Source organism: Neodiprion lecontei, chromosome 4, assembly GCF_021901455.1.
Source record: "Neodiprion lecontei isolate iyNeoLeco1 chromosome 4, iyNeoLeco1.1, whole genome shotgun sequence".
Lineage (NCBI taxonomy): Eukaryota > Metazoa > Arthropoda > Insecta > Hymenoptera > Diprionidae > Neodiprion > Neodiprion lecontei.
Genome location: NC_060263.1, coordinates 21,080,950 through 21,108,079, shown reverse-complemented (window position 1 = coordinate 21,108,079; position 27,130 = coordinate 21,080,950). Strand labels below are relative to the sequence as shown.

At 34.4% G+C, this 27,130-nt stretch overlaps 1 protein-coding gene and 1 long non-coding RNA gene across 7 annotated transcripts in view; both read right to left on the bottom strand.

Moving 5' to 3' along the window:
* Positions 1-8,589: 8,589 nt before the first annotated feature.
* LOC124293963 lies at positions 8,590-10,351 on the bottom strand. The gene is made up of 3 exons (XR_006903826.1): positions 9,549-10,351; positions 9,224-9,397; positions 8,590-8,736 (listed from the first exon to the last, which is right to left on the bottom strand). It is a non-coding gene; the product is annotated as an uncharacterized LOC124293963 (long non-coding RNA).
* A 376-nt stretch (positions 10,352-10,727) lies between these two features.
* LOC107216847 (homeodomain-interacting protein kinase 2) overlaps positions 10,728-27,130 on the bottom strand; it is a 71,414-nt gene continuing 55,011 nt past the window's right edge. For all 6 annotated transcript variants that reach the window (XM_046737076.1, XM_046737077.1, XM_046737079.1 and 3 more), the window contains one exon: positions 10,728-26,848. In XM_046737076.1, coding sequence (XP_046593032.1) covers positions 26,650-26,848 — 199 coding nt within the window. In that variant the 3' untranslated portion in view covers positions 10,728-26,649. The remainder of the gene's footprint in view (positions 26,849-27,130) is intronic.

The following is a 27,130-nucleotide window of genomic DNA, read 5'->3' as shown; positions in this document are numbered from 1 at the left end:
AATGTCCTACCATTTCCGAACACCTCCAACCATTCTATTTACCTATATTACCAGATTAGCTATGATATGAAAAGAGAAGAATTATTCATTTCGAAATGGGATTCTATTCGACGCGCGCTCGATGTATTCCATGACATTAGTATTCATAATTATTCCAACAACTTTTCATTTGCTCTCTCGATCTCGAATTTTCATAGGCATAGAATCGAAACGTTGTTTTAGCTGGTCGCAAGTGAAGTATCTGCGTTGGGTGGAGGAGCAGAATTGTTTTTCGAAAAGTATTCGGATGGAAAAAAATTCAGAGTAACTGTAATACATCACGAATGCGTTAATTTTGAACGAGATGAAACGGATGCTTCGTATATGAGACAGTATTTAACGCTGCGTAGTGATTTAAAGACCTAAAAAGTTGATAGGGAGAGAAAGAACGAAGCTTCTTAACACTTCGAGTGTATTTCAACACACATTTGAAAGGTACGAGCAAAATTTTTCATCGTCCAACTGTCGCAGAACGACAGCGTTATTAGCCGAGCCGTTCACTGAAGAATATATCCTCAGTCAACGGCTGACCATCGAAGGGCGCTTGAGTCTGGAATCGGCAGGAGAGATGAAGTGCGTATTTCTTGTATGAAACGTGAAAACTAAAAGCATTATACATCATATCATATCATCATACATCATACATCATACATCGTACATCATACATCATCATACATAGTATCAAAGTTCGAAACCATAGTTTGGATGTCGGACGTTCAGAAAGTGACGTCACCAATTCAAAATCAGCTAGCCGAATTTCTCAGTCGGGAAACAACCGCGCAGTAGAGCGGACGTATGAGAGTCGCGCTCCGCAAATTTCGAGTATCGGGTTCTCAACCTCCCGGATTCCGCGCTTCGGCTCCGCTACGTATTTCGAGTACCGGGTTCTCAACCTCCCGGATCCCGCGCTTCGGGTCCGCTACGCGGTGAAACTCGACTTCCAGGATAAGCGCTCCGTGGTTCCTGGTTCATGTTTACAATAAATTATTTCAATTCGTTTTTCGCGCAACCCCAAATTCGGTAGCTGTCAGTCCGGTAATAAAATTTCTCGACTTCCACGATAAGCGCTCCGTGGTTCCTGGTTCATGTTTACAATAAATTATTTCAATTCCTTTTTCGCGCAACCCCAAATTCGGTAGCTGTCAGTCCGTTAATAAAATTTCTCGACTTCCAGGATAAGCGCTCCGTGGTTCCTGGTTCATGTTTACAATAAATTATTTCAATTCGTTTTTCGCGCAACCCCAAATTCGGTAGCTGTCAGTCCGCTAATAAAATTTCTCGACTTCCAGGATAAGCGCTCCGTGGTTCCTGGTTCATGTTTACAATAAATTATTTCAATTCGTTTTTCGCGCAACCCCAAATTCGGTAGCTGTCAGTCCGGTAATAAAATTTCTCGACTTCCACGATAAGCGCTCCGTGGTTCCTGGTTCATGTTTACAATAAATTATTTCAATTCCTTTTTCGCGCAACCCCAAATTCGGTAGCTGTCAGTCCGTTAATAAAATTTCTCGACTTCCAGGATAAGCGCTCCGTGGTTCCTGGTTCATGTTTACAATAAATTATTTCAATTCGTTTTTCGCGCAACCCCAAATTCGGTAGCTGTCAGTCCGGTAATAAAATTTCTCGACTTCCAGGATAAGCGCTCCGTGGTTCCTGGTTCATGTTTACAATAAATTATTTCAATTCGTTTTTCGCGCAAGCCCAAATTCGGTAGCTGTCAGTCCGCTAATAAAATTTCTCGACTTCCAGGATAAGCGCTCCGTGGTTCCTGGTTCATGTTTACAATAAATTATTTCAATTCGTTTTTCGCGCAACCCCAAATTCGGTAGCTGTCAGTCCGCTAATAAAATTTCTCGACTTCCAGGATAAGCGCTCCGTGGTTCCTGGTTCATGTTTACAATAAATTATTTCAATTCGTTTTTCGCGCAACCCCAAATTCGGTAGCTGTCAGTCCGCCAATAAAATTTCTCGACTTCCAGGATAAGCGCTCCGTGGTTCCTGGTTCATGTTTACAATAAATTATTTCAATTCGTTTTTCGCGCAACCTCAAATTCGGTAGCTGTCAGTCCGGTAATAAAATTTCTCGACTTCCAGGATAAGCGCTCCGTGGTTCCTGGTTCATGTTTACAATAAATTATTTCAATTCGTTTTTCGCGCAACCCCAAATTCGGTAGCTGTCAGTCCGGTAATAAAATTTCTCGACTTCCAGGATAAGCGCTCCGTGGTTCCTGGTTCATGTTTACAATAAATTATTTCAATTCGTTTTTCGCGCAACCCCAAATTCGGTAGTTGTCAGTCCGCTAATAAAATTTCTCGACTTCCAGGATAAGCGCTCCGTGGTTCCTGGTTCATGTTTACAATAAATTATTTCAATTCGTTTTTCGCGCAACCCCAAATTCGGTAGCTGTCAGTCCGCTAATAAAATTTCTCGACTTCCAGGATAAGCGCTCCGTGGTTCCTGGTTCATGTTTACAATAAATTATTTCAATTCGTTTTTCGCGCAAGCCCAAATTCGGTAGCTGTCAGTACGCTAATAAAATTTCTATAACTTTATATTCTTCTCGTAATCTTTTTGGTCAAATATGTCGATAAAAAAATTATATTGAACCTTACACATTATTTTTGATTTGTTCTCATGCTGAAAATATTTATTAGTATTCGAGGTATAACTCGAGGTGGTTGGCGGTGGTCGTTGGGGGTGGTTGAAGATGGTCGGCGGTGAACGAGGAGGAGGACAAGGAGGACGAGGATTTGTGCTCGGTGAGTAAAACACTTTTATAATATTTCATGGCAATTGTAATTATATTTTATTTGAAATATTTCAAACTAGTAATGTTTACAATAAATTATTTCAATTCATTTTTCGTGCAAGCACATATTCAGTAGCTATGAATAATCTTATACAATTTATTATATTATTAATTGATTAATTAATATTCTTATAACATTTAATGGCAATTGTAATTATATTTCATCTGAAATATTACAAACTTGTCACGTTTACAATAAATTATTTCAATTCATTTTTCGTGCAAGCACATATTCAGTAGCTACGAATAATCTTGTACAATTTATTATATAAAAATTATTATATTATATATATATATATTATATATATTATAAAATATTATACTAAAAATATCCATTACTATTCCAGGTATTACCCGAGGTGGTCGGAGGTGGACGAGGAGGAGGACGAGCTGGACGAGGAGGAGGACCAGGTGGACGAGGAGGAGGACGAGGTGGACGAGGAGGAGACGGGGTGGGTCGTGGGAGAGGACCTCTCCTCTCCTCCGAGGAGGGGAGGGGGAGGGGCAGGGAAGGGGGAGAGGTGGGCGGGGAGGGGTGCGGGAAGGGAAGGGAAGGGGAGAGGTGGGTGGCGGGGAGGGGGAGGGGGAGGGGGAGGGGGAGGGGGAGGGGGAGGGGGAGGGGGAGGGGGGAGGGGGAGGGGGAGGGGGGAGGGGGAGGGGGAGGGGGGAGGGGGAGGGGGAGGGGGGGGGGAGTGGGAGGGAGGGAGGGAGGGAGGGAGGGTGGGAGGGAGGGAGGGCGGGAGGGAGGGAGGGAGGGAGGGAGGGAGGGAGGGAGGGAGGGAGGGAGGGCGCGAGAGGTGGGGGGGGGTGTACTGCTCTATTAACTCTAACAGGCTCGCATCGACATCCGTCCTCCACTCTCTCCCTCCCTCCCCCCCGCCCGCCCTCCCTCCCTCCCTCCCTCCCTCCCGCCCTCCCTCCCTCCCGCCCTCCCTCCCTCCCTCCCCCTCCCCCCGCCCCTCCCCCTCCCCCTCCCCCTCCCCCTCCCCCTCCCCGCCACCCACCTCTCCCCTTCCCTTCCCGCACCCCTACCCGCCCACCTCTCCCCCTTCCCTGCCCCTCCCCCTCCCCTCCTCTGAGGAGAGGAGAGGTCCTCTCCCACGACCCACCCCGTCTCCTCCTCGTCCACCTCGTCCTCCTCCTCGTCCACCTGGTCCTCCTCCTCGTCCAGCTCGTCCTCCTCCTCGTCCACCTCCGACCACCTCGGGTAATACCTGGAATAGTAATGAATGTTTTTAGTATAATATTTTATAATATATATAATATATATATATATATAATATAATAATTTTTATATAATAAATTGTACAAGATTATTCGTAGCTACTGAATATGTGCTTGCACGAAAAATGAATTGAAATAATTTATTGTAAACGTGACAAGTTTGTAATATTTCAGATGAAATATAATTACAATTGCCATTAAATGTTATAAGAATATTAATTAATTATTTAATAATATAATAAATTGTACAAGATTATTCATAGCTACTGAATATGTGCTTGCACGAAAAATGAATTGAAATAATTTATTGTAAACGTGACAAGTTTGTAATATTTCAGATGAAATATAATTACAATTGCCATCAAATATTATAAGAATATTAATTAATTAATTAATAATATAACAAATTGTATAAGATTATTCATAGCTACTGAATATGTGCTTGCACGAAAAATGAATTGAAATAATTTATTGTAAACATTACTAGTTTGAAATATTTCAAATAAAATATAATTACAATTGCCATGAAATATTATAAAAGTGTTTTACTCACCGAGCACAAATCCTCGTCCTCCTTGTCCTCCTCCTCGTCCACCGCCGACCATCTTCAACCACCGCCAACCACCTCGAGTTATACCCCGAATACTAATAAATATTTTCAGCATGAGAACAAATCAAAAATAATGTGTAAGGTTCAATATAATTTTTTTATCGACATATTTGACCAAAAAGATTACGAGAAGAATATAAAGTTATAGAAATTTTATTAGCGGACTGACAGCTACCGAATTTGGGGTTGCGCGAAAAACGAATTGAAATAATTTATTGTAAACATGAACCAGGAACCACGGAGCGCTTATCCTGGAAGTCGAGAAATTTTATTAGCGGACTGACAGCTACCGAATTTGGGGTTGCGCGAAAAACGAATTGAAATAATTTATTGTAAACATGAACCAGGAACCACGGAGCGCTTATCCTGGAAGTCGAGAAATTTTATTACCGGACTGACAGCTACCGAATTTGAGGTTGCGCGAAAAACGAATTGAAATAATTTATTGTAAACATGAACCAGGAACCACGGAGCGCTTATCCTGGAAGTCGAGAAATTTTATTGGCGGACTGACAGCTACCGAATTTGGGGTTGCGCGAAAAACGAATTGAAATAATTTATTGTAAACATGAACCAGGAACCACGGAGCGCTTATCCTGGAAGTCGAGAAATTTTATTAGCGGACTGACAGCTACCGAATTTGGGGTTGCGCGAAAAACGAATTGAAATAATTTATTGTAAACATGAACCAGGAACCACGGAGCGCTTATCCTGGAAGTCGAGAAATTTTATTAGCGGACTGACAGCTACCGAATTTGGGCTTGCGCGAAAAACGAATTGAAATAATTTATTGTAAACATGAACCAGGAACCACGGAGCGCTTATCCTGGAAGTCGAGAAATTTTATTACCGGACTGACAGCTACCGAATTTGGGGTTGCGCGAAAAACGAATTGAAATAATTTATTGTAAACATGAACCAGGAACCACGGAGCGCTTATCCTGGAAGTCGAGAAATTTTATTAACGGACTGACAGCTACCGAATTTGGGGTTGCGCGAAAAAGGAATTGAAATAATTTATTGTAAACATGAACCAGGAACCACGGAGCGCTTATCGTGGAAGTCGAGAAATTTTATTACCGGACTGACAGCTACCGAATTTGGGGTTGCGCGAAAAACGAATTGAAATAATTTATTGTAAACATGAACCAGGAACCACGGAGCGCTTATCCTGGAAGTCGAGAAATTTTATTAGCGGACTGACAGCTACCGAATTTGGGGTTGCGCGAAAAACGAATTGAAATAATTTATTGTAAACATGAACCAGGAACCACGGAGCGCTTATCCTGGAAGTCGAGAAATTTTATTAACGGACTGACAGCTACCGAATTTGGGGTTGCGCGAAAAAGGAATTGAAATAATTTATTGTAAACATGAACCAGGAACCACGGAGCGCTTATCGTGGAAGTCGAGAAATTTTATTACCGGACTGACAGCTACCGAATTTGGGGTTGCGCGAAAAACGAATTGAAATAATTTATTGTAAACATGAACCAGGAACCACGGAGCGCTTATCCTGGAAGTCGAGTTTCACCGCGTAGCGGACCCGAAGCGCGGGATCCGGGAGGTTGAGAACCCGGTACTCGAAATACGTAGCGGAGCCGAAGCGCGGAATCCGGGAGGTTGAGAACCCGATACTCGAAATTTGCGGAGCGCGACTCTCATACGTCCGCTCTACTGCGCGGTTGTTTCCCGACTGAGAAATTCGGCTAGCTGATTTTGAATTGGTGACGTCACTTTCTGAACGTCCGACATCCAAACTATGGTTTCGAACTTTGATACTATGTATGATGATGTATGATGTACGATGTATGATGTATGATGTATGATGATATGATATGATGTATAATGCTTTTAGTTTTCACGTTTCATACAAGAAATACGCACTTCATCTCTCCTGCCGATTCCAGACTCAAGCGGCCAGGCCCTTCGATGGTCAGCCGTTGACTGAGGATATATTCTTCAGTGAACGGCTCGGCTAATAACGCTGTCGTTCTGCGACAGTTGGACGATGAAAAATTTTGCTCGTACCTTTCAAATGTGTGTTGAAATACACTCGAAGTGTTAAGAAGCTTCGTTCTTTCTCTCCCTATCAACTTTTTAGGTCTTTAAATCACTACGCAGCGTTAAATACTGTCTCATATACGAAGCATCCGTTTCATCTCGTTCAAAATTAACGCATTCGTGATGTATTACAGTTACTCTGAATTTTTTTCCATCCGAATACTTTTCGAAAAACAATTCTGCTCCTCCACCCAACGCAGATACTTCACTTGCGACCAGCTAAAACAACGTTTCGATTCTATGCCTATGAAAATTCGAGATCGAGAGAGCAAATGAAAAGTTGTTGGAATAATTATGAATACTAATGTCATGGAATACATCGAGCGCGCGTCGAATAGAATCCCATTTCGAAATGAATAATTCTTCTCTTTTCATATCATAGCTAATCTGGTAATATAGGTAAATAGAATGGTTGGAGGTGTTCGGAAATGGTAGGACATTTCAAAAGTTTAAGTCGACGATGATCCGGTGCATCAAGTTTGTCGTTACAGATTTTCTTTTCCCATGAGGCATAGAGTATTCAACAACGATAATGCAGTCCTTAAAATTCATCATTCATCTCTGACTGGAAAGCTAATTCGCAAGGCGTGGTATTCTATTCTATTTGCATTATTAGAAAAATACCCGTACTCTACATACACTGTTTCTAATCTTTTGCTACATTTGGTTTAATCCCCATGCTTCCACAGCACGATTAGTCGGAAATGTTTTCGATTATCCATAATAAAATAAAAGAAGTAACAAAGCTTAAATTTATTGTTAAAGCTCTAATGAATACATCAAACTGCGGTCGAATCAATTCATTTATTATTTGCACATGACCTCTGTATATTTGATAAATTATTCCTAAATACATTGAAACATATGTACTTATAATGAAATATCATGCAATGGGCTGTGTAAACTATAAACTATAATTTCTATCGAATAGCTGCTTTTATGTCAACAGGGCTTTGAGACTCAGTTCAGTTCCTCCTCCTCCTCGTCCACCTCCGACCACCTCCAACAATCGCCAACCACCTCGAACAACCACCGATAACCACCTCGGGTTGTACCTGGAATAGCAATAAATATTTTCATTATCAGAACACATCAAAAATATTACGTGAGGATTAATATTTGAAAAGTGCTGGAATAAATTTTTTCTGGCACTATTCGGACGCAATTTTGCGAGACAAATCGATTAAGCGCAGTCCCGATACGCTGCGAGCAGCGGATAAAAAGTTACAGCCAAAAAATGAGAACCATTGTTTTCGACATATTTTAGCAGGTGCTTTTTTTTCCTTCATATTTTCTCTCCCGTTGATCCGACGCTCTTTTCGCTGCGTTTTCTGAGTTCCTGGGGGTCCGTTCAATCAGGAAAGGGTCATACAAATCGAATCGGAGACTAAAAGTTTTTCGCTCAAAAAAACAGCAAGGCTAACCCCTTATTATTTTTTGCGAAAAATTTGGCGATTTTGAAAAGTGCTGGAATAAATTCGTTCATGCACTATATTGACGTAATTTTGAGGAATCGATCGGGCGCAGTCCCAATGCGATGCGAGCAACGGATCAGAAGTCACAGTGAAAAACCAGAACCTGTGTTTTTGATATTTTTCAGCTTGTGCTCCTTCCTTTGTAACTTCTTCGCTGTTGATCCCAGGCTCTTTTCGTGCATTTTTTGAGTTCCTGGGGGTCTACTCAGTCGGATAACGATCATACAAATCGAATCTCAGACGAAAAATGTTTTGCACAAAAAAACAGTGAGCTTCAGGGGGGAGCCTTCTTTAGAGGCTTCAAAAAATCGGTATTTTCGAGGATTTTTTGGGGAAGGAAAGAAATATCCGATTAAAACGAAACTTCCAGGGTTTATTGTTATGTATTTCAACAGTCTTCTCGAATTTTTTCATTAGGATACATGTCATATTATGCCTGGTACAAGCATTTCACCGAGGCGTCTCGAGTATGCATTTGTCGTGCGGCGGGAAAGGTGCAGGTCGCAATTTCCATCTGAAACAAAGAAACCAAAAAAATTTTTACTTCTCAATAGTATAGCTTCTAGTTAAATCAAGAAAATTCCACAAAAAGTGAAAAATTTAACAATTTTCCGCAAAAAAAAAAAAATTCATTCTTCTTGGGAAAAGAATTCACTTTAGATTGTTTAAAAAGTGGGTTAATCTTTACGCTTCGCGATAGCAAACTATAATAAGATAATTGAATGTCAGCGAGAATCGTCAAGAGTCGTTTATCGCGTTTCTTGTTGTTTTTCGCGCTGAGTAACCATCAGCATCCGCACAAAACAGCCCACCAGGCACTGCTCGCGAGGGCCAAGAAATGCTTGAATGGCAAGAATCATTGTTTGCAACATCCCATTGGTAAACGATGATAATTATTAGAGAAATTTCAAAAGCATTGGGGCCTTTTACAGTATTGCAGGATTCATTTTTTCTTTCGTTTGCAAAAGAATCAAGATAAATAAATAAATGTGGTAAAATACCGGAACGTAGCTGGGTCCGGTCTCTTGAGTGGCGCAGCTCAAATTTTCCGGTCCAACCGCGCCCCGAATCGTGCAAGCGATCAAAAACAGGTTGTAAGCAGAGAGCCAAAAACACTATTGGCTGTTCCAGGTAGCGAAATCTAGACGGTTCGATCCAGAACGTTAGCAGGTTATCTGAAATTATTTTAAATTAAGACAAGATGAATAATTAATTAATTAGTCAATCACTTCAAGCTTTACAGTCGTTGCGTGGTTTCCAAATGTCATCCGTGGTAATACTATTCATCATTGTGACATCACTTCAACTGGTAGTAAAATAAATTACCATTTTGACGTCAGACGTTTGAACGAAGTGAGATGGGTACTGATGATGGTGCAGGTTGTTCCCTCGAACTGGTATTATCGGCTAAGGTGCTTGCACCAGCTGCAACGCGGTCCACTGCTGGGGAATCTTGGATCAATGGCTAGAGAGACGGTATCGATGCCGATACTTGATCAGCCGACGTTAAAATCTCGTCCGTAATTGACTGCACGCAGAGCGTAGATCAGCAAGGGTTGACGGAAGTTGTCAAATATTCCTAGCGCATATTTCTGTGACGATATTTCATAGATTAAAATATTAACAGAGTGTAGTTATACCGTCGGGAATTCTTTCGCAATCTAGCATGTGCGGCCAAGGAAAACTAAGGCTGGACAACGCGAACTTGCAATCTCTACGAACGGTGAGACAGACTGGCTTGCAGGCTGGTATCTGCATCGCTACTCGCTCCGTAAAAACTAGATCGAATACCGAAAACAGGAAGAACTTGAGATGACGAGAGCAGTTGGAATAAGTGGAATAAGTGCATAAGCGCGGTTAGGTGAAAGAAAAGGCGGACATAATAGATGAATTACATTGCAGGGAGTGGGAATGAGAAATTCGAATACGATATTCTAACAATTACGCCGTCACCTAAAATCTCAATGTAAAAATTTTGGTAATTTCAAGCGCGAGATAAACTAACAATAAGAATAAAAGGAAACCAAATGAAATCGCAACGCAACGCTTATATATCTCAAGATACTGGAATGAAGAAAAAGAAGGAGGAAGGCTGAAATGCAACACATCACAAAAATTGATAACATGAATCTGTCGTTACATTTTATATTATCATATTCGTACAATAAATTATTTGTGAGTAATTATTATTATTATTGTTGTTGTTGTTGTTGTTGTTATTATAATACATAGTTCAAATATGTATTGTTCATTCCAATAACCAATATTGTGACAAAAGGCAACATTTATTTTGTAGTAATATACAATTGTTATAGGTATGTATGTATAATAGGTAGTTTAGGTATCGTTATATAATTATTATCAATTTATATAATTGTAATAATTGCAATAATATAGTGATTCTTTATTTAATAATATTTTACGTTTCTTCGTGTTTTGCTTTAATTTCTTTTTCTTTAAATTTATTTGTGAACAATATTTGTTATCCGTAAGAAGTACCTATTGTATTTCATGGGCGAATATAATATGTATAGATAAAGTAACAGTTGAATAATATTCATTTCTTGTTTGATTTTTTTTTGTTAACTAAAGTTTTTTCTCTCGCACAAGATAGTGACCAATTCCCCGTTCACACGAAGAATGAAACCGCAAAGCAAAAGAAAAAACTGATTAAATATCATTAGTGAGCTAAGAAAGTAAAATGGCTGAAAGATACGTGTTATTAACGGAGAATTGTTCTCTTTGAAAAATTGTAATTGGTAAGTATATGTTTTCATTTTTGTGTGTTTTTATAATAAAAAATACGATAAAATACGAAAATTCTATGTACGTATGCACGTTTACGCGCCCAAAAGCCTTCACAGATTTATATTATATTGTAGAATAATGATAGCCTCGTTCTAGACGGTATATCGTTACTTAAGGACGTTATAACATTATTTAATTAGCGTCCATTTATAACTGACATTTTCTCAATAACTTTATTCGCCTATTTAAATATGTTTAATTTTATTATTTTACACACAAAACGATTAGAAAGTGATATACGCAAATATCTATTATCCCGGCATACCCATATTTTTTGTAAATACTGAAAACGAGGGTCCACCGATTGGATATAATAAAAGATTACATAGTATTACATAGCTCTATATAATAACCGCGAATTTCCGTATACACTATGTGTCTATTGTTTAAAAATTTCATTATACACACAGTACAATAAATAGGTATGCGTTATATGTATATAGGTATGTATATGGCTGTAGATTATTCAGGTACTTAATTATACACTAATATATTCAAAGCGAGCGACCCTTTGATTGTTACGCTGAAATTTCATCTACACGTATGTTAATTATGATGAGAAAATTGCAAGCTGACAAACTCTGTAAATTTATATTGAGTGTAATTCTCCTGTAAATTATTCCTGCGTCCGTAAAAAAAATACGCAATATCTTTTTGCAGTCGTGTATTAAAACAGAAACGGGAAACGAAAGCAAAACTATAATTACGTTGAGATGGTTCATCGAATAAATATCACCACATCCAATTTTATATGTGTGTATATACCTATACTATACACATATTGAAGTGTATTGAAAAAGGTTTGAAAAATTATTACATACATACATACATGACAATTAGTTTGGCAAGTGCTCACAACGACTTGGTCCGACGTGTTATACTATATATTACTAATATTATTATTGTTGTTGTGTTTTAGTTACTGGTGTTGTTAACACTAAGATAATACAGTCAAGATTAAAGAGAGGCAGGAACGCAACAGTACTGTTAACTTTACTACGTTTCACTAAAATTATCGTACATAAACATTAATTTTATTTAGTATTTATGCAACGATGTTTTATTCTAATAACATCTATCGATCCAGGTTAAGACTCTACACTTTGTTATTACATATGCATGTGTATACAATTTGCGTGTATTCTTCTTCTTCTTCTTCTTATTCTTATTATTATTATTATTATAACAATAATAATTATTCGTACAATGACCTACAGTTGCATTAATTTTGATAGTTAGTTTTCGCATTCGTATTCAGTGTATACGTTTATACGTACGCATAAGCGTAATGCATGCACGAGTTGTGCCGCTAGAAATACATTACTAAATTATATTCAACACATTACCCTGCTTTTTATCAATATTAAATATGGTAAAATAACGATATATTGTAATAGTTTATAACTTACAATCGAACTTCTAATTTGATAATATATGTATATGTGTATATAATATACATACCAGCATAAGTTATTTTATACGTAACTGTATTAGTAGTACAATATTATAATATAATAGGTATAATAGTGTGGGTTGATTATTCAGTCGCATTATCATTATTATTATTATTGTTGTTGTTGTTGTTGTTGTTAATATTATGCCATGTAAGCCTATAATGTTTCAACCTTTCCAGATATAAATTTAATTAATTTCCCTTGTGAGCGTTCGCCAAATTTTTGGTTTCTTTAGTTATTATTCATATACTTATTTATTCATTTGTTTGTTTGTTTGTTATACCATATCAATTCATCACGCGGGTTTGCCTTATAATAATAAGTGCAGTAATAATATCATGCTAAATACGTAACGTGTATGTATATACATACCTACATTTAAAGTATTTCGATAGATGTCTGAATTATTTTTAATCACAAGTATTTTGGAACTTGATATGTTTATACTTTACACGTGTTTTATTATCATTTTAATTAATTGATAGATTATTTTATATTTACTGAGAGACTCCAGGATTGCCGGTGAAATAATGGAATTCGATTTTCATTTCGAGTGTAGTATTATTTCGGGAGTAATTAATCAATAAGCGTTATTTGAAGCAAAAGAAAACGACGGTAAGAATGATGTTCTGAAATTATTCGTGAAGTTTGGGCGTCGACCATCGCCTGAGGAAAACATACGGCATGCAGTTAATGATATTCTTGTTGTATCATTAAACTTGACTTGATACACAAGATCGATCCCGTACAGAATATGTTTCGTAGATAGAAAAAAAAAAAAAAAATGACAGGAATGAGGGGAAAATACTATCGGCTTATTTGAAAGGGCTTCAATATTGCAACTAGATCATATTAATTGAACGAATTTAAACGCACTCGAGAGCCTTGGTAGGTAAATTGAAATATACAACAAATCAAAGTTAATTTGAGTTAGTACAAAAAGAAAACCAATTAATAAATATTCACTGACTAATGCTCGAAAATCTGAAAATCAATTTTTGTCATCGGGTTTGTTTCGATAGAATAAAAAAAATCTATCTGAATCTTGACGAATCTTTGCAAAAATTACTCCAATCAAAGAACAACGAACGAACGAGCTACATAAAAAATCTAGCGCAATTTGAATATATATAATTAAAGTTTATGAATATGGAAAACGTATCAATTTGGTTGCCAAATTGAATTTTCCTGAAGTATAATAACGACAGTAATTGTAATATACTAATATGCAAAAAAAAGGTAATTGAATTGAAACGCTATATCCATTATTTCGGAAATATTCGGCAACAAATCCCGCAATTATATCCGTTCGGATAAAGGGTCAGAGTATGTATAAAGAGAAAGAGTTAGAGAAAAAGAGACATTTTACATACTAAAGAGTTATGATTATTTTTTTTTTTTAACAATTGTACATTCTATACGACGACTAGGTAAGTATATTTACAAACATACATACATATATATATATATATATATATATATGTATACATATACCAAGGAGACGGATCATGTCGTAATAATTACACAGCTCTACAAAATAAATACTTTTTTTTGTTGCTCTGATTTTTTCTGTGAATCCTGGTGTTTGAGAACGTAAAACTTACGAATATAATTATGATTATATTAGATTGGCTCTGGTTTTTATGTTATTGTAGTATTGTATTCGAGATGACTCAATGTTTAAAGGCGAATTTCTCTTGAACGGTTAAAGTTCTGTATCAGTAGTTTTTTATAGAGCGTGAAATTTCCTATAAGAAATTTCCTGTTAATACAGATAGTTTATTAGATGTACGTTTAGATGGTTTATATGTCAGACGTTTATGAGATATATTTTTTCCTAAATTTTTTTACCTGTTATTTAAATGGAAAATGGAAAAAAATCAATATTAAAAGCTCGTATTTGGCTGAGATATTCTATATAAGATGCTCTACCGAAAGTTTGATGCGTGTTTGAGAGAAATTTTTTAATTTTTTTTTTTTTCGGAACACCCCAATACCCCCCCTTTCGAAGAAACTTGTTGTGCCCTCTTTTTCATGGCGAGAACAACAAAGTATTATATTTCTTATATTTTTTATACTTCTGCCCGAATAAAGTAAGCATAACTAAGGTTATTGATAGTATTTTTTTGATAAACTTTAGATATTAAAAAAAAGAAATCGAATTTTTCACCTAAACATTGCTTTTTTGAGTCATATATGAAAATGTCGATAAAATAAATAACTAGAGCCAATTTCGAAAAACTACGCTTACTCCTAAGTGCGTTGACATCGAATCTTTCTAAGACGACTCAAATATCAAGAGCAACAAAACCACTGTAGACCAGTGTTATGTAGGTATATATATATTTATACACGAAAGGCATGAGGAATTCGGTTATAATAAATACCGCGCAACGCTAAATTCGATTAACATTTACATTTACGTAAAATGCAATACGTGTATTATTCTGTATTCGGATGAACCAAATGATTCTTCAAACACTCACGTCATAGAATGGTAACTCTACAAAAGTTATTATAATGCTGTTTCGTTTCCTTTACTTTTCTCTCTCTTTTTTTTTTTTTTTTAATCCTTTTATCATTAACTTAGTTGCCGCATGTAATTTAATATCAAATAATAGTAACAACGAATATTTCATCCATTGACCATCGTTATTAACAATTATAGTTGGCATCAATCAGAATCAAATTAGAAAATGTAAGTGTGCGTTATACATAACGGAGGAAGATGAAAAAAGAATTATTAAAAGGACATATAAGGCGTGACATAAAAGAATTGAAGATAATATTGTTGAAGATAAAATGTAATACGTTGAATAATTGCTGTTCAAAATGCCCGAATCGAGGAGTGAACCGCAGATCTGTTTATTTTATGCTGCAGCTTTCTTTTTCCGTCTTATAAATTGTTACGACGCATATTTCCGAGTTTAAGTAAAGAAGAACTTGTTAGATTTTCTCTACAACGTTATATATTCAACAATCAACAATCAAGCGGAACGACTTTCCTTCTTACTTACGCGTATTATGATTATTATTTATTATTAGTATTAATATTATTATCGTTATTACTTATTTGTGTAATTATATGCGTGTAATTGACCCGATTAACAAACGAACACGACCGATTATTGTTTGCTGAAAATTCAATCGTCTATCTAACGTAAAAAATAATATTTCAGAGGCATCGAGGGTGTAAATCTTGATTTTATTTCAACTACATCCAGTCCGAATCTCTTTTTACACATATATTTACTTTTTATCCGTTTCATCACTTCTTTTTTTCATTTTGACATTATCTTGGTAGCTTTGCTTTTGAACGACAATAACAAGTTGCTGAAGAGAATCCCAATTTCAGAAGCATGTCAATTTTTAATTTGTCATCGTTCACTGATTGACTCTAAGAATGACGATAACTATAAATCTGCAGAGCTAATACTCTAAACTTCTTTCGACATTCTGTTTCTCTTTTCACGCGTTTCCAAGTTCTCAAATTTACCTCTCAGGTTTCTACCATTGTCAAACTGTAATGTATGAATAATCTGCGATACACGCGTGACATATGTGTGTATAAAGTATGGATACATAATTCCACGTATATTACTAATTGTACACAGTTATATGGTTTTATTATAATAATTATAATACTTTCGTGCGGGTTGATGACAATTTATTCACATTTTTGTGTTTCAAATTTCTTTTTATTACTATCGTATTTATTCGTTAGTTTGGGAAAATTCTCTCACAATTATTGTTCATTTTTTTATAGTAGCAGCAGTTATTTTATATACCTATAGTGTCTGTATGCATTTATATTTGTTGTATAATATGGTGTAACATTAATTTGAACAGCATTAATTAAATCCACTAATAATCCGCGATAATATATAATACAATTATTACAATAATAACTCCGCAGCCCCATAACGCGTATAGCCGACCAGTTGAAACCATATCTATATACAATATATTAACATAAAATTATACATATAATGTATGTGTGTACGTAGTTATATCTTTGTATGCAGTTCAATGAGTTGAAAATCGTCGTCAAGATGAAAAAAATGCCGTGTGAAAGCGACTGTCTGCGACAGGAAAGAAAAAGAAGTAAAGATGAAGAAACACCAGTGTTTTTATACTTACTCGCGATTGAAAATTTTAATTTTTTATCGCCGAATTAAGCCCGGAATTCCGTACGGATTATTGTTATTCAATATTGCATTAAGGATTTATGATTTCTTGATTTTCTTGATTTTTTCGACCTTTCTAGTCTCATTTAAGGAGAATGAAAAAAAATTTTTACACACAAACACAAAATTATATCGTTGTTAGAGAAATAAAAAAATGACGTAGTAATAAAAGTAATAATAAAATAGTAAAAAGCGTATACAAGTTATAATACAAGTATTAAAGTATATAAGATAATTCGTATTATATATAATATATATGTACAGAGTGAATTCCTAACGACTGCATGGTCCGTAGTCTGCTAAAATTTAATGCGCACGCGCTACAATCCGAGAGCGGCTGTTCCCCAGGGCAACCAACCGTAATAAATTTAGACGACAATCCGCCGCGATGTATCTGACACAAAAATAATTTCAGTCGACTTATTACGGTTTTTTTCACTTTTCAAATTTCCGACCATTCAAGCAGTCTGATTAGTTTGCAAAGTTTGGTCAACCAATCAGAATGCTCGGACGGTGGGAAATGTTAAAAGTGAAAACCCGTAATGAGCCCCCAGTTGTCGGTGTTTAGCATAGCCGCCCTCGACAACTGTCAATATTTTTGATGTTGCATTTATGATCGTTAGTCAGCCGCTCTTGTATTGTAGCGGGTGCGCATTAAATTTTAGCTGTCGACGGACCATGCAGTCGTACGAAGTCACTGTATGCATACATTCGGTATTAATTTAGTTTCTTAGTTTTGTTTCCCCACATTTTTTATATTTTTGTTCTTTTTGTTTTGCTTGTTCTCTCTGTCCATTCTTCACTTATTAATATATTCGTCAGTATACGGCATAACGTTAACATTATTCTACATATTATATTATATATAAAACACCAGTCAATTATATTTTAAGAATTTCTCTACAACTGTACACGCATAATTTATTATATGTATGTATAGTAGAATTACAATTTCCTTCTCATTATTTTGTTTTCTCTTACTGATTTCATAATCATTACTAACGCGCATATATTTTATAAGTATGTATATTCGGATCAATTACTTCTTTCGTGCAATCGCTAGGAGAATTGAATTAATAATTTTTCCCTCATTTACAAACCGCGCAGTTTTTCGTACATTTATAATGACAGTTAATAATAATAAATAATAATGATAATAATGTTTGGTGCGGTTAAACGGTGAAAATCTAATAGGTACTCCGTTACACTGTTGTTTTATCATCATCATCATCATCATCATCATCATCATCATCATCATCATCATCATCATCATCGTCATCATCATCATCATCACTATCATCATTATTATTAAAGTCGAAAGTTTTTTATATTCACGTATGTATGTATGTACGTATGCGTGATAAAGCGTTTTAAAAGCGTATGTGAAAAAATAATTCTACGTATATTATACGGGATTGGTGGTCGCGATCAAATGCCGCGTTTAATTGAGCGGTTCAAGATTGTTTTCATTTATTTCTATGTTTTTTTAATAAAGAGCTTGTATAAGATTAGCTTTTCCAGAATCGTTAACAAAAAGAAAGCAAAAAAAGAGAAGAAAAATAGAAAAAAAATAAACGATCGATGATTGCAACCGAATATAATTGAAAAACCTAACATCCCTTCCGTCCCACTTGTAATAATTTAATTATTCAAAGAAACACATTATGTGTATAGTATTAGATAAAGGTAAATATTTAAACCACCGTACGTTGCGACAGGTAAAATTAACTATCGTAGATAATTGCAATAATAACAACGACGGACCTGTACATACATATAAATAATATCGTTGTAGAATAGAATGAGAGAAAAAAAAAAGACAGAACAATTGTATAATAAGAAGAGAATGTTAATGTTCTCTAACATACAGAATAACAATGTACAGATATAATATTATTTATGTGTAATAGTAATTGTAGTAGTATTATTAGTAGTAGTAGTACGTTGATAGTAATTATAATTATAGGATACGTTGGCGTTAATACATACACACTCACACGTGTATATATATATATATATATACACACCTATGTCAAGCATTATTGTGTATTTTCATCGTAGCGATAATAGCATCAATGAACATTAAAAAGGAGACATCGAGAAACAGTCAAGACAGTTGAATTACCCTAAACTAGTTATTCTATCCGCTAAATTATATCCTGCGTCCGTTGCCTATGAGACCTAAGATATTCTTCTGCTCTCCGTTCGCAACAAATTTTGTTTCAATTTTCATAGTATCGTTACAATAACTGTTTTTCCCCTTGCTACTATGTAGAAATTGAGATTGAGAAGAAAGAGATGCGCGTTTTATGCTAGTTTGTGTAAACTTTAGAAAGTCTTCAATAAATTGTTAAAGTGATAAAATTAGTGGTATTTTCTCTTCCTTCTTGTCCTTCCTTTTCTCATTTACGTTCTAACGACGGAGAGCAGTCCTAAATTAACCCAAGCCAACATTACGTATTATAAGAATTCACAACTGTCACCCTATGATTAACTTTAAAAATATTCTTTTCATCTCTTCGTCTATATATACACGTATAATATGGTCATCATCATCATCATCACCATCATTATCATCATCATCATCATCATCATCATTATTATTATTATTATTATTATTATTATTATCGTTATTATCATCATCATTTATTCCTATGTTATATATAATACAACGCGACGAACATCGAACGCCATTACACAGTATGCTACATATAACAGTTATACATACGTAATTCATGATTAATTAATATTTCCTTATATCAATAAACCACATCAGCTAGATTATTATCCACCACCCTAATGAAATTCAAACACAGTCAACTTCCCCTGACTTTACTTTTTTGATTTCATTCCGCAAAGTTTCTCCATAAAAAGGAAAAGACGAGATATAGAAAAAAAAAAAAAAAAAAAAGGAAAAATTATCACATTTTCTATTTACTCTTACTATTATGCGTGTGAAAAGACCTATATTTGTGTATGAAAATTACCGTCAAATATTTATTTACTTTTTCATTTGAATTCAATCTGTTCAAAACAGACTGAAAATTTTTCAATTTTATAATCGTGATAATTAAGGATAAGCAGAATATGTGTATATTATCTATATATTGCTCGGTTGGCTAACGGAATAAAACGCAATAATTAACGCACGATTCAATCAGATTTATTACTTTTTATCGGTGCTCATTCCCTTTGTCCCCATCTTTTTGTTTTTCATTGTGAATTAATTATTACTACCGGCACTAAAGGATACCAATTCTTCAAGCTGGTAACGAATACAGAAGAACATTCTTTGTATTGCATACATTGAGAACAATTATCAACTTTTCATTCGGCATCGTTACAGTATAATATGTATATATTAATACACTGTAATAATCTATATAAAAACTAATCTGTTATCAATCAAAGAATATTCCATCTCTCTTGTTACAATTAACGTTATATTGTTTTATAATATATACGTATATTAGTAATTAATTAATATATTAATAAAATATCACAACTAGAACCATCGATATAAGTATATTTTATGTATGTGTGTGTGTATATATATATATATATATATCACGTTATTTATGTTATTTAGTTTGTTATTCGGTTGAAATATCAATATTCTTACTGTTATTCGTGTTACCTATCCCACTATATTATAATCGTTTTATTCGCGACTGACTTGAAAACTTCAACCCATTTCAAGCAATGTTACACGTATGAAATACGCTGATTCAATCTCAAATCAGCAAATGTGTTTTAGGACCGAAGAATGTAAAGAGTGAAAATCTGAATCATTGAAATCTATATTAAAAAAAAACACAAAGAAATCGAGTGTTCTATCGGCTAGTGGAAAAACAAAGGAAAAACAAAAATTGAATGGTTCGTTGAGAGGATTTTTACGTATTGTCTAATAGTTGTATACATGTTCTATACATAAATATATAAATACTACCAGTAACCAATCAACACAACCAGAATTATATTGCAGCAATTTGATATTAAACGAGTAAATGAGTAAACCGACTTAGATTATTGCGTCAACAAGCATGTGTCGAGTGAATGATCGCTGAATGTAACACGGACGTAGTCATACGAATTCTGCCAGACGTGAGAATAGTGCAAAATAAGTTTGAGGAAAAAAGAAGAAAACTGATTCAATTATACAGTGTCGAAATGATGAGAGATATTATTATACTTTGAAGCGTAATAATTAACGCCGTCGGCAAACATGTAAAACCCATTTGATTCAATTAATTTTTTGCAATTTATATAATATGTACTTTTGCATCCATGAATATTAAGACTACCATAATTTGTTTATTTTGTGTTTGAGTCAGTTTTTCAACGTTAACGGATAATCTAGTACATTATACATTTAGTAGTATATTATACATAATATTAATAATAATGATAATATTGTATCTACGTACATACGATTATAATAGTTTTTATTTATTCCTATTTAATTTTTTTTTTTTTTTTTCTTTCTTGAACAGGCACATCGACTTGGTTATATATATACATATGTTTGTGTGCGTGTGTATATGGGACATTCCACGTCAGCTCAGTAAACGGTCGAGCATGGTATTTTTTTATTTCAACAAGAAGTTTCCTTATGTTAGTAAAATCCCAGAAGAGCCTCCAAAAAAAAAAAAAATTCAAATTTTTCTGATCACTCGTCTTTACTATATGAATTTTTAAACTCATCTCAAAACATGACAATTGATTTTCAACAGGTTATAAAAAAAAAAAATTCGTTTTCGATATTAAATATTTCCACGCAGGATCCAGAATGTAAAGACGTTGTGTCTATTTTTTAATAAGTTTGTTCTATTTCTTCAAATTATTGAGCGAGTGTGTTTTAGGACTAGAGAAAGAATCGAAAAACTCACGTCATCAAATCGGAGATGCGATATGTATTATAATAATTAATTTGAGTGTTTTTAGATGGGTTTAAAAACTCATAAGTTAGAGACGAGCGAATAAAAAGAAATTTGAAACTTCATTTTGAAAGGTTTTCATGGGTCGTACTAACATAGGAAAAATACTTGGTGAAATTAAAAAATGTCATGGTGCAACCGTTTACTGATATAGCATGGAATGCCCCGTATATATATATATATATATATATATGTTTATGTATAGTGTATTATTGTAATTCATGGTAGGTATTCACAGTCGGGGTAAATGTAGATATAAATATATACACAACATTTCTATAGGGTGATTTAAAGATAATTCGTAATAACACTCGTAAATTGCATTTGCCAGGAATTCCACATCTTGTGTATTACACAATCGATGATATTAGCGACATCGCACAGCATCGAATACACTTGGCAAAGCGACGAGATGACTTTAGGAATCTACTATTATGCTAAAACGAGTTCGACTACGAGGCCTTTTCAAGCGTTGGTTAACAGAAAAGTCTACCTCAATTGGATCAAATTCCTAAATCCCTGACACATTACTCTTATTAATTAATGATTTACCGATATCGAGGCAATTACGATTCATTATCATGGTTTAAAGTTTCAAAATTTCTGGTGTCGTAGATAATGATACTAATAATAATAATAATAATATTAATAGTATTAATAATAATAATACCATAGACAAGTTTTGTTAGTCTACATTTAAATTTGTTATACAAAACTTTGATCGATGCATGCTGAAATTTGCTGTCAGTATCAATTCAATTAAGTGATAAAATCGAAACGGACATCCATGATTAAAACACAAAAAATATTTCGAATATGTACAAATAACAGTTCGCTGAATATTGAAAGAGTAAACGGGGAATAACAGGCAAGTTGAGTGGCGTATTTCATGTTACAAGTTTAAAATTTCACGTGTCGAGCGAAGGAACGTCAATTAGTTATAAACTCATAACGCAAGTTGTTTTAATATTATTACCTATGTGCAAAAAGAAAATTTTTCAAATCAAATGTAACACTGTAGCAAAAAATGAACATACACACGCGCACGCACACATTGAATTTTCATTGTTTAAATAGCTAAAGTAACTGCCCAAATTCGAAATATCATCATTACAGGAAGAGAGAAAACAATAATATGATCTCTGATACGTATGTGACAATATTCGTCGAAATCGCACTCCAACAAAATTATATATATGTACAGAATAAACACGTTTATGTATATGTAATAAATGAAAAACCTCCGTGCGCTTGATACAATAATTTTTATACTTTTCCATGTTTTTTAAATTTATTTTTTCGTCGTTCTTTTTTCCTTGTTCTTGTTTTTCCCGTATCTTTTATTTAGCAGGTATCTAAGTTTTTGAAAGAAAAAAAATTGTCTATCTCTGAAAGTTAGAATACATATTAGGTAATTGAATGAAGATGGCGGCGAATCAAAAAAATGGCTCGCTATACGATTAACAAGTGAGTTGCACACATACACAAGCGCAGAGAGGAATGAAATAAAATAAAGAAAATTAATATTGTTCCGATAGTTATCGTTCACTAAGTAACTCCAATTTTAAAATTACCATTATTTGGAAATGTCTGTGTGTTTCAATTGTTGCTGTCGCTTTTTTTCTTCATTAATAAATACCTAATCAATAATAATAGATAGTGATAATTAACGATAACAACGATTATGCAGTGTGCTGCATCACGTTTCCACAAATTTACTAATAATATAAATACCCCGTTATTGTATGCTAATAATAATAATAAGAATGATAAAATTAATGACAACTGTACACCACTGATTATTAAGAGATACAATAAAATGGTGTGTTGTGGATCGATTAATATTGTTATGAGTACGCCGCGAAATGAATTGGCTAAAAAAGAACGTCAAACATATAGATAAAATTCTTCGTATTTTCATCTTTCGAGAAAACACTTTTGGTATTTGCGTACAATTTTCATTGCATGTACAGTGTAGAAGCGCGAAAATCCCTCGAATACTTTGTGTAAGAATTCTACTCACGTGTAATAATTAGCTAATACAGTCAATATTATTATTGATCGTTTCGAAACGAGGATGCGAAGTAATAAAAGCGCGAAAACCCACAAGTATCATCGTTCTCTTTATCAATTTCTTTTGTTAAACATGCCTTATATTTCGTATTTTGAAAACAAATATCAAGCTAGCCTCGTGTGCTTTAGTATCAACTCTTGGATTTAGACAACAATTTTTTTTTTTAAATACTTTTTTAATTTTTAGTCCTCATTTACCACTTAGACTTATAGATTTTTATCGTCAATTCACAATCAATTTTTGCATAACTTATTCTAGTTAAATTCAAATATTGTTCGAACATTTCCCGTTTTTTTTTTTTAACTCTTATGATTTTTCTGAAATTATAATTACTTTATGTACATACATACATAGGTCTGATTCTTCAATTTTCTTACTAAATTAAACGAGCTGCATTTACTGCAACTAGGAAAAATATATATATACACACACGATACAGAAAGACGGAAAGAGAAAAAAGGCCGTCACTAGAATATTCCTTTTTTCATTCTCATTAATTCTTTCAATATCCATTATACTGTCTTCCTATATTTAAAATAACGATCTGATTATCGCTACAATTGTTATTTAGCTATTATGCTCGGATCTCGTAGTGTTAATCATAATAATGATAATAATATTAGGTGTATACCTGACACATGTATGTATATTTACAAGACACACATATATATATGCATGGATTTTTGTTTATATGTGTATATACGTAAGCATATATAAATGTGTACATACGTGTGTGTGTGTGTGTGTGTGTGTGTGTGTGTGTGTGTGTGTGTGTGTGTGTGGCTTATATAGAATAAATAGTGAGGCGAAGTTTACGTATTAATACGACACACCTCTTGTCAGTAGAGCTATTAAATATTTTTTTCTTTTTTTTTCTGCTATCTTTCTTTCATAGCTCCCTCGTAATTATTGTTACGATATTAGTTAACGAGTAGTAACATGATTTAGTTTTTTTTGCTTCGCTTCTACAGTATACACTTTGTACAAGTTGGACCAGCGCCGCCATTCGTATTTGATAAAACTTAAAACTAATCGTCTAATACCCTACATTATAACGTTCAACACCAAACCAAATTCCGATAACAGTTTTCAAGTGTATTACATGTATTTTAATGGTATATTTTTTTTCACCTTTTCTTTTTTCTCTTTTTTTCTCGTTAATACACGACGTAATCAGTAAAGAATACACCTTTCTTTGATAATGACAACAAAAGTGATAATGGGATTTCATAATTCATGTGAAAATATTAATATAGAAACATGCCTGGTGCAAGATTAAATATTTATAAATCATAGTGAAAGTATATATGTATATATATTATGAATACATATATATTTTTGAATCACGTGTGTAATGCAACACAATTTTTTTTTTCTAATTTTCAGTTTACGTCTTTTCTTATAGTTATTGTTGTTGCTAACAACTGTTAAAATATTTTCAGGTGTTTATGATACTCGAAATATATACCATAAGAAATGCAATCCCACCCACCCAATAAATATCTATTACACACTGCGCTTGCCAATAATTTTTGGAGGTAACGGTAAAAAAAAAAAACAGCAATGACAGAAACCTTGCTTATGCGCCAATTAGTGTAAACGGAATTTAAAAATTTGATTAAAGAATGGCCACGATAATGGTTACAATCCATTAACTCTATTTTGCTTCACATACAAAGCAGTTTTATTTCAATTTTTTTTTCCGTTTCTTAGATAATAGTTTAAAACATTTCTTCCCCTAAATTAAGTCCCATTAATGTTCGGCTTTCACAGCAAGCAGCGTTTAAGTTTCCGTTCATTTGTTCCTTAAAAAAGCAGCCTGATAGTTTTTTTGACGTGGCCTATATCTACAAATAAATTCCAGTTCGTAATTTGGTATTGAGGACTATATGTGTGTATATATACACATATATATCGTTAGAAATATTTACATTTGCATAGCTCCTCTTCCACAATTATTATTTATGAAACTAACCCCAGCCATTTCTTAAATCCTACATAGTTTTTTCAAACGACTAACAATATTATATATATGTTTTTTTTAGCTCTTTCGATAATCCGTAACGTCTTGATTGCCCGACGGATTTTTGCTCCCTCGATACCGGTCCTTTTACATATTGGTTTACACATACACTTAGTTTCAGACTTATCTTCTTGATGTTTATTTTCACTTCTTTATTCGATCGTTTTCCTTCGTCATTAATGATCAGCATCATCATCGCTTCTAAATTTGAACTATTATATAATTTTTGAATAAACCGTATTTACTCTCATTTGGAGTAACACCTGATTTTATTCTCTCTCCCTTTCAATCTCACTCTCACTCTCACTCTCACTCTCACTCTCACTCTCACTCTCACTCTCACGCTCACTCTCACGCTCACTTTCTTGCTCTCTCTTTCTCATTGTCTCTCACACTATTTACAATTAAACTGCTAATAAGAAATCATCTGCACTTAAGTTAGCACTAATGCATTAACTTGACTACCGATTAAAAATAAACGAACGAGACTCCCCTCTGTTTGTGTTTGACTAATTCTGATCATTTCGCGAAAGTGTAGTTTATCCACCTTTCTTTTATTTTAGTATCGTAACCTATTATTTCATATACTACACTGCAGACAATAATAATAATAATAATAATAATAAATTAAATTGTTATTATTATTTCAACACCCACACACACACGCACGCTTACTTAAAAACCCTACTTGCGAAATGATCGATATATCGATTATACATTGTAGACATGAGGCAGAATTTTACAAAACATGGTAACATTGTTACGAATTTTGAGTTTATTTTCTCTCATAGTGTACTTTTTTTTTCGTTTGTCAATTTTCCTGCCTTTCATTTTCGTTTGAAAAACATACGAGTTGACTTAACGTCTCGGAGCGTCTCACCGCCGTGTGATAACTTATATTTAGTAATCCAATGAAAAGCTGTCGCTTTTATTGATATAAACAATTATTCAGTAAACCACAAGCCAGAAGTCTGGTATTGATGCTTAGCTGGCGATAGCGGCGCCAATCCGTAAACAGCCGTCGGCTGCATATGAGCAGGAAGCGGATGCGCCGCATGACTAGCCAGTAGCGGTCTGGCTGAACTGTGATGAGCAGGTGGCGGTAATGCTCGACTAGAATCATACAACGTTAATGGTGACGAGCTGTAAAAAACCGGATAATAACCACTTTAGAATATTGTTCCACCTTCAACTCGATATTGATTAATGTTTAAAACTTCTGGAATCTGTTTTTTTGCTCTTGCCAAAATATCATGTTACATCGTATTGTTGCCAGACTGATTACTTTAGGTTTAGCACTACACGATCAATTTTTCACAGAAATAAAAAGTTTTGCCCAATCTTGATCCCTCACTCCTTTCGACTTTACCCTTATTCTTCACGTCATATTATTACTCGAAATGAAAAACCACAATACTTTTTTCT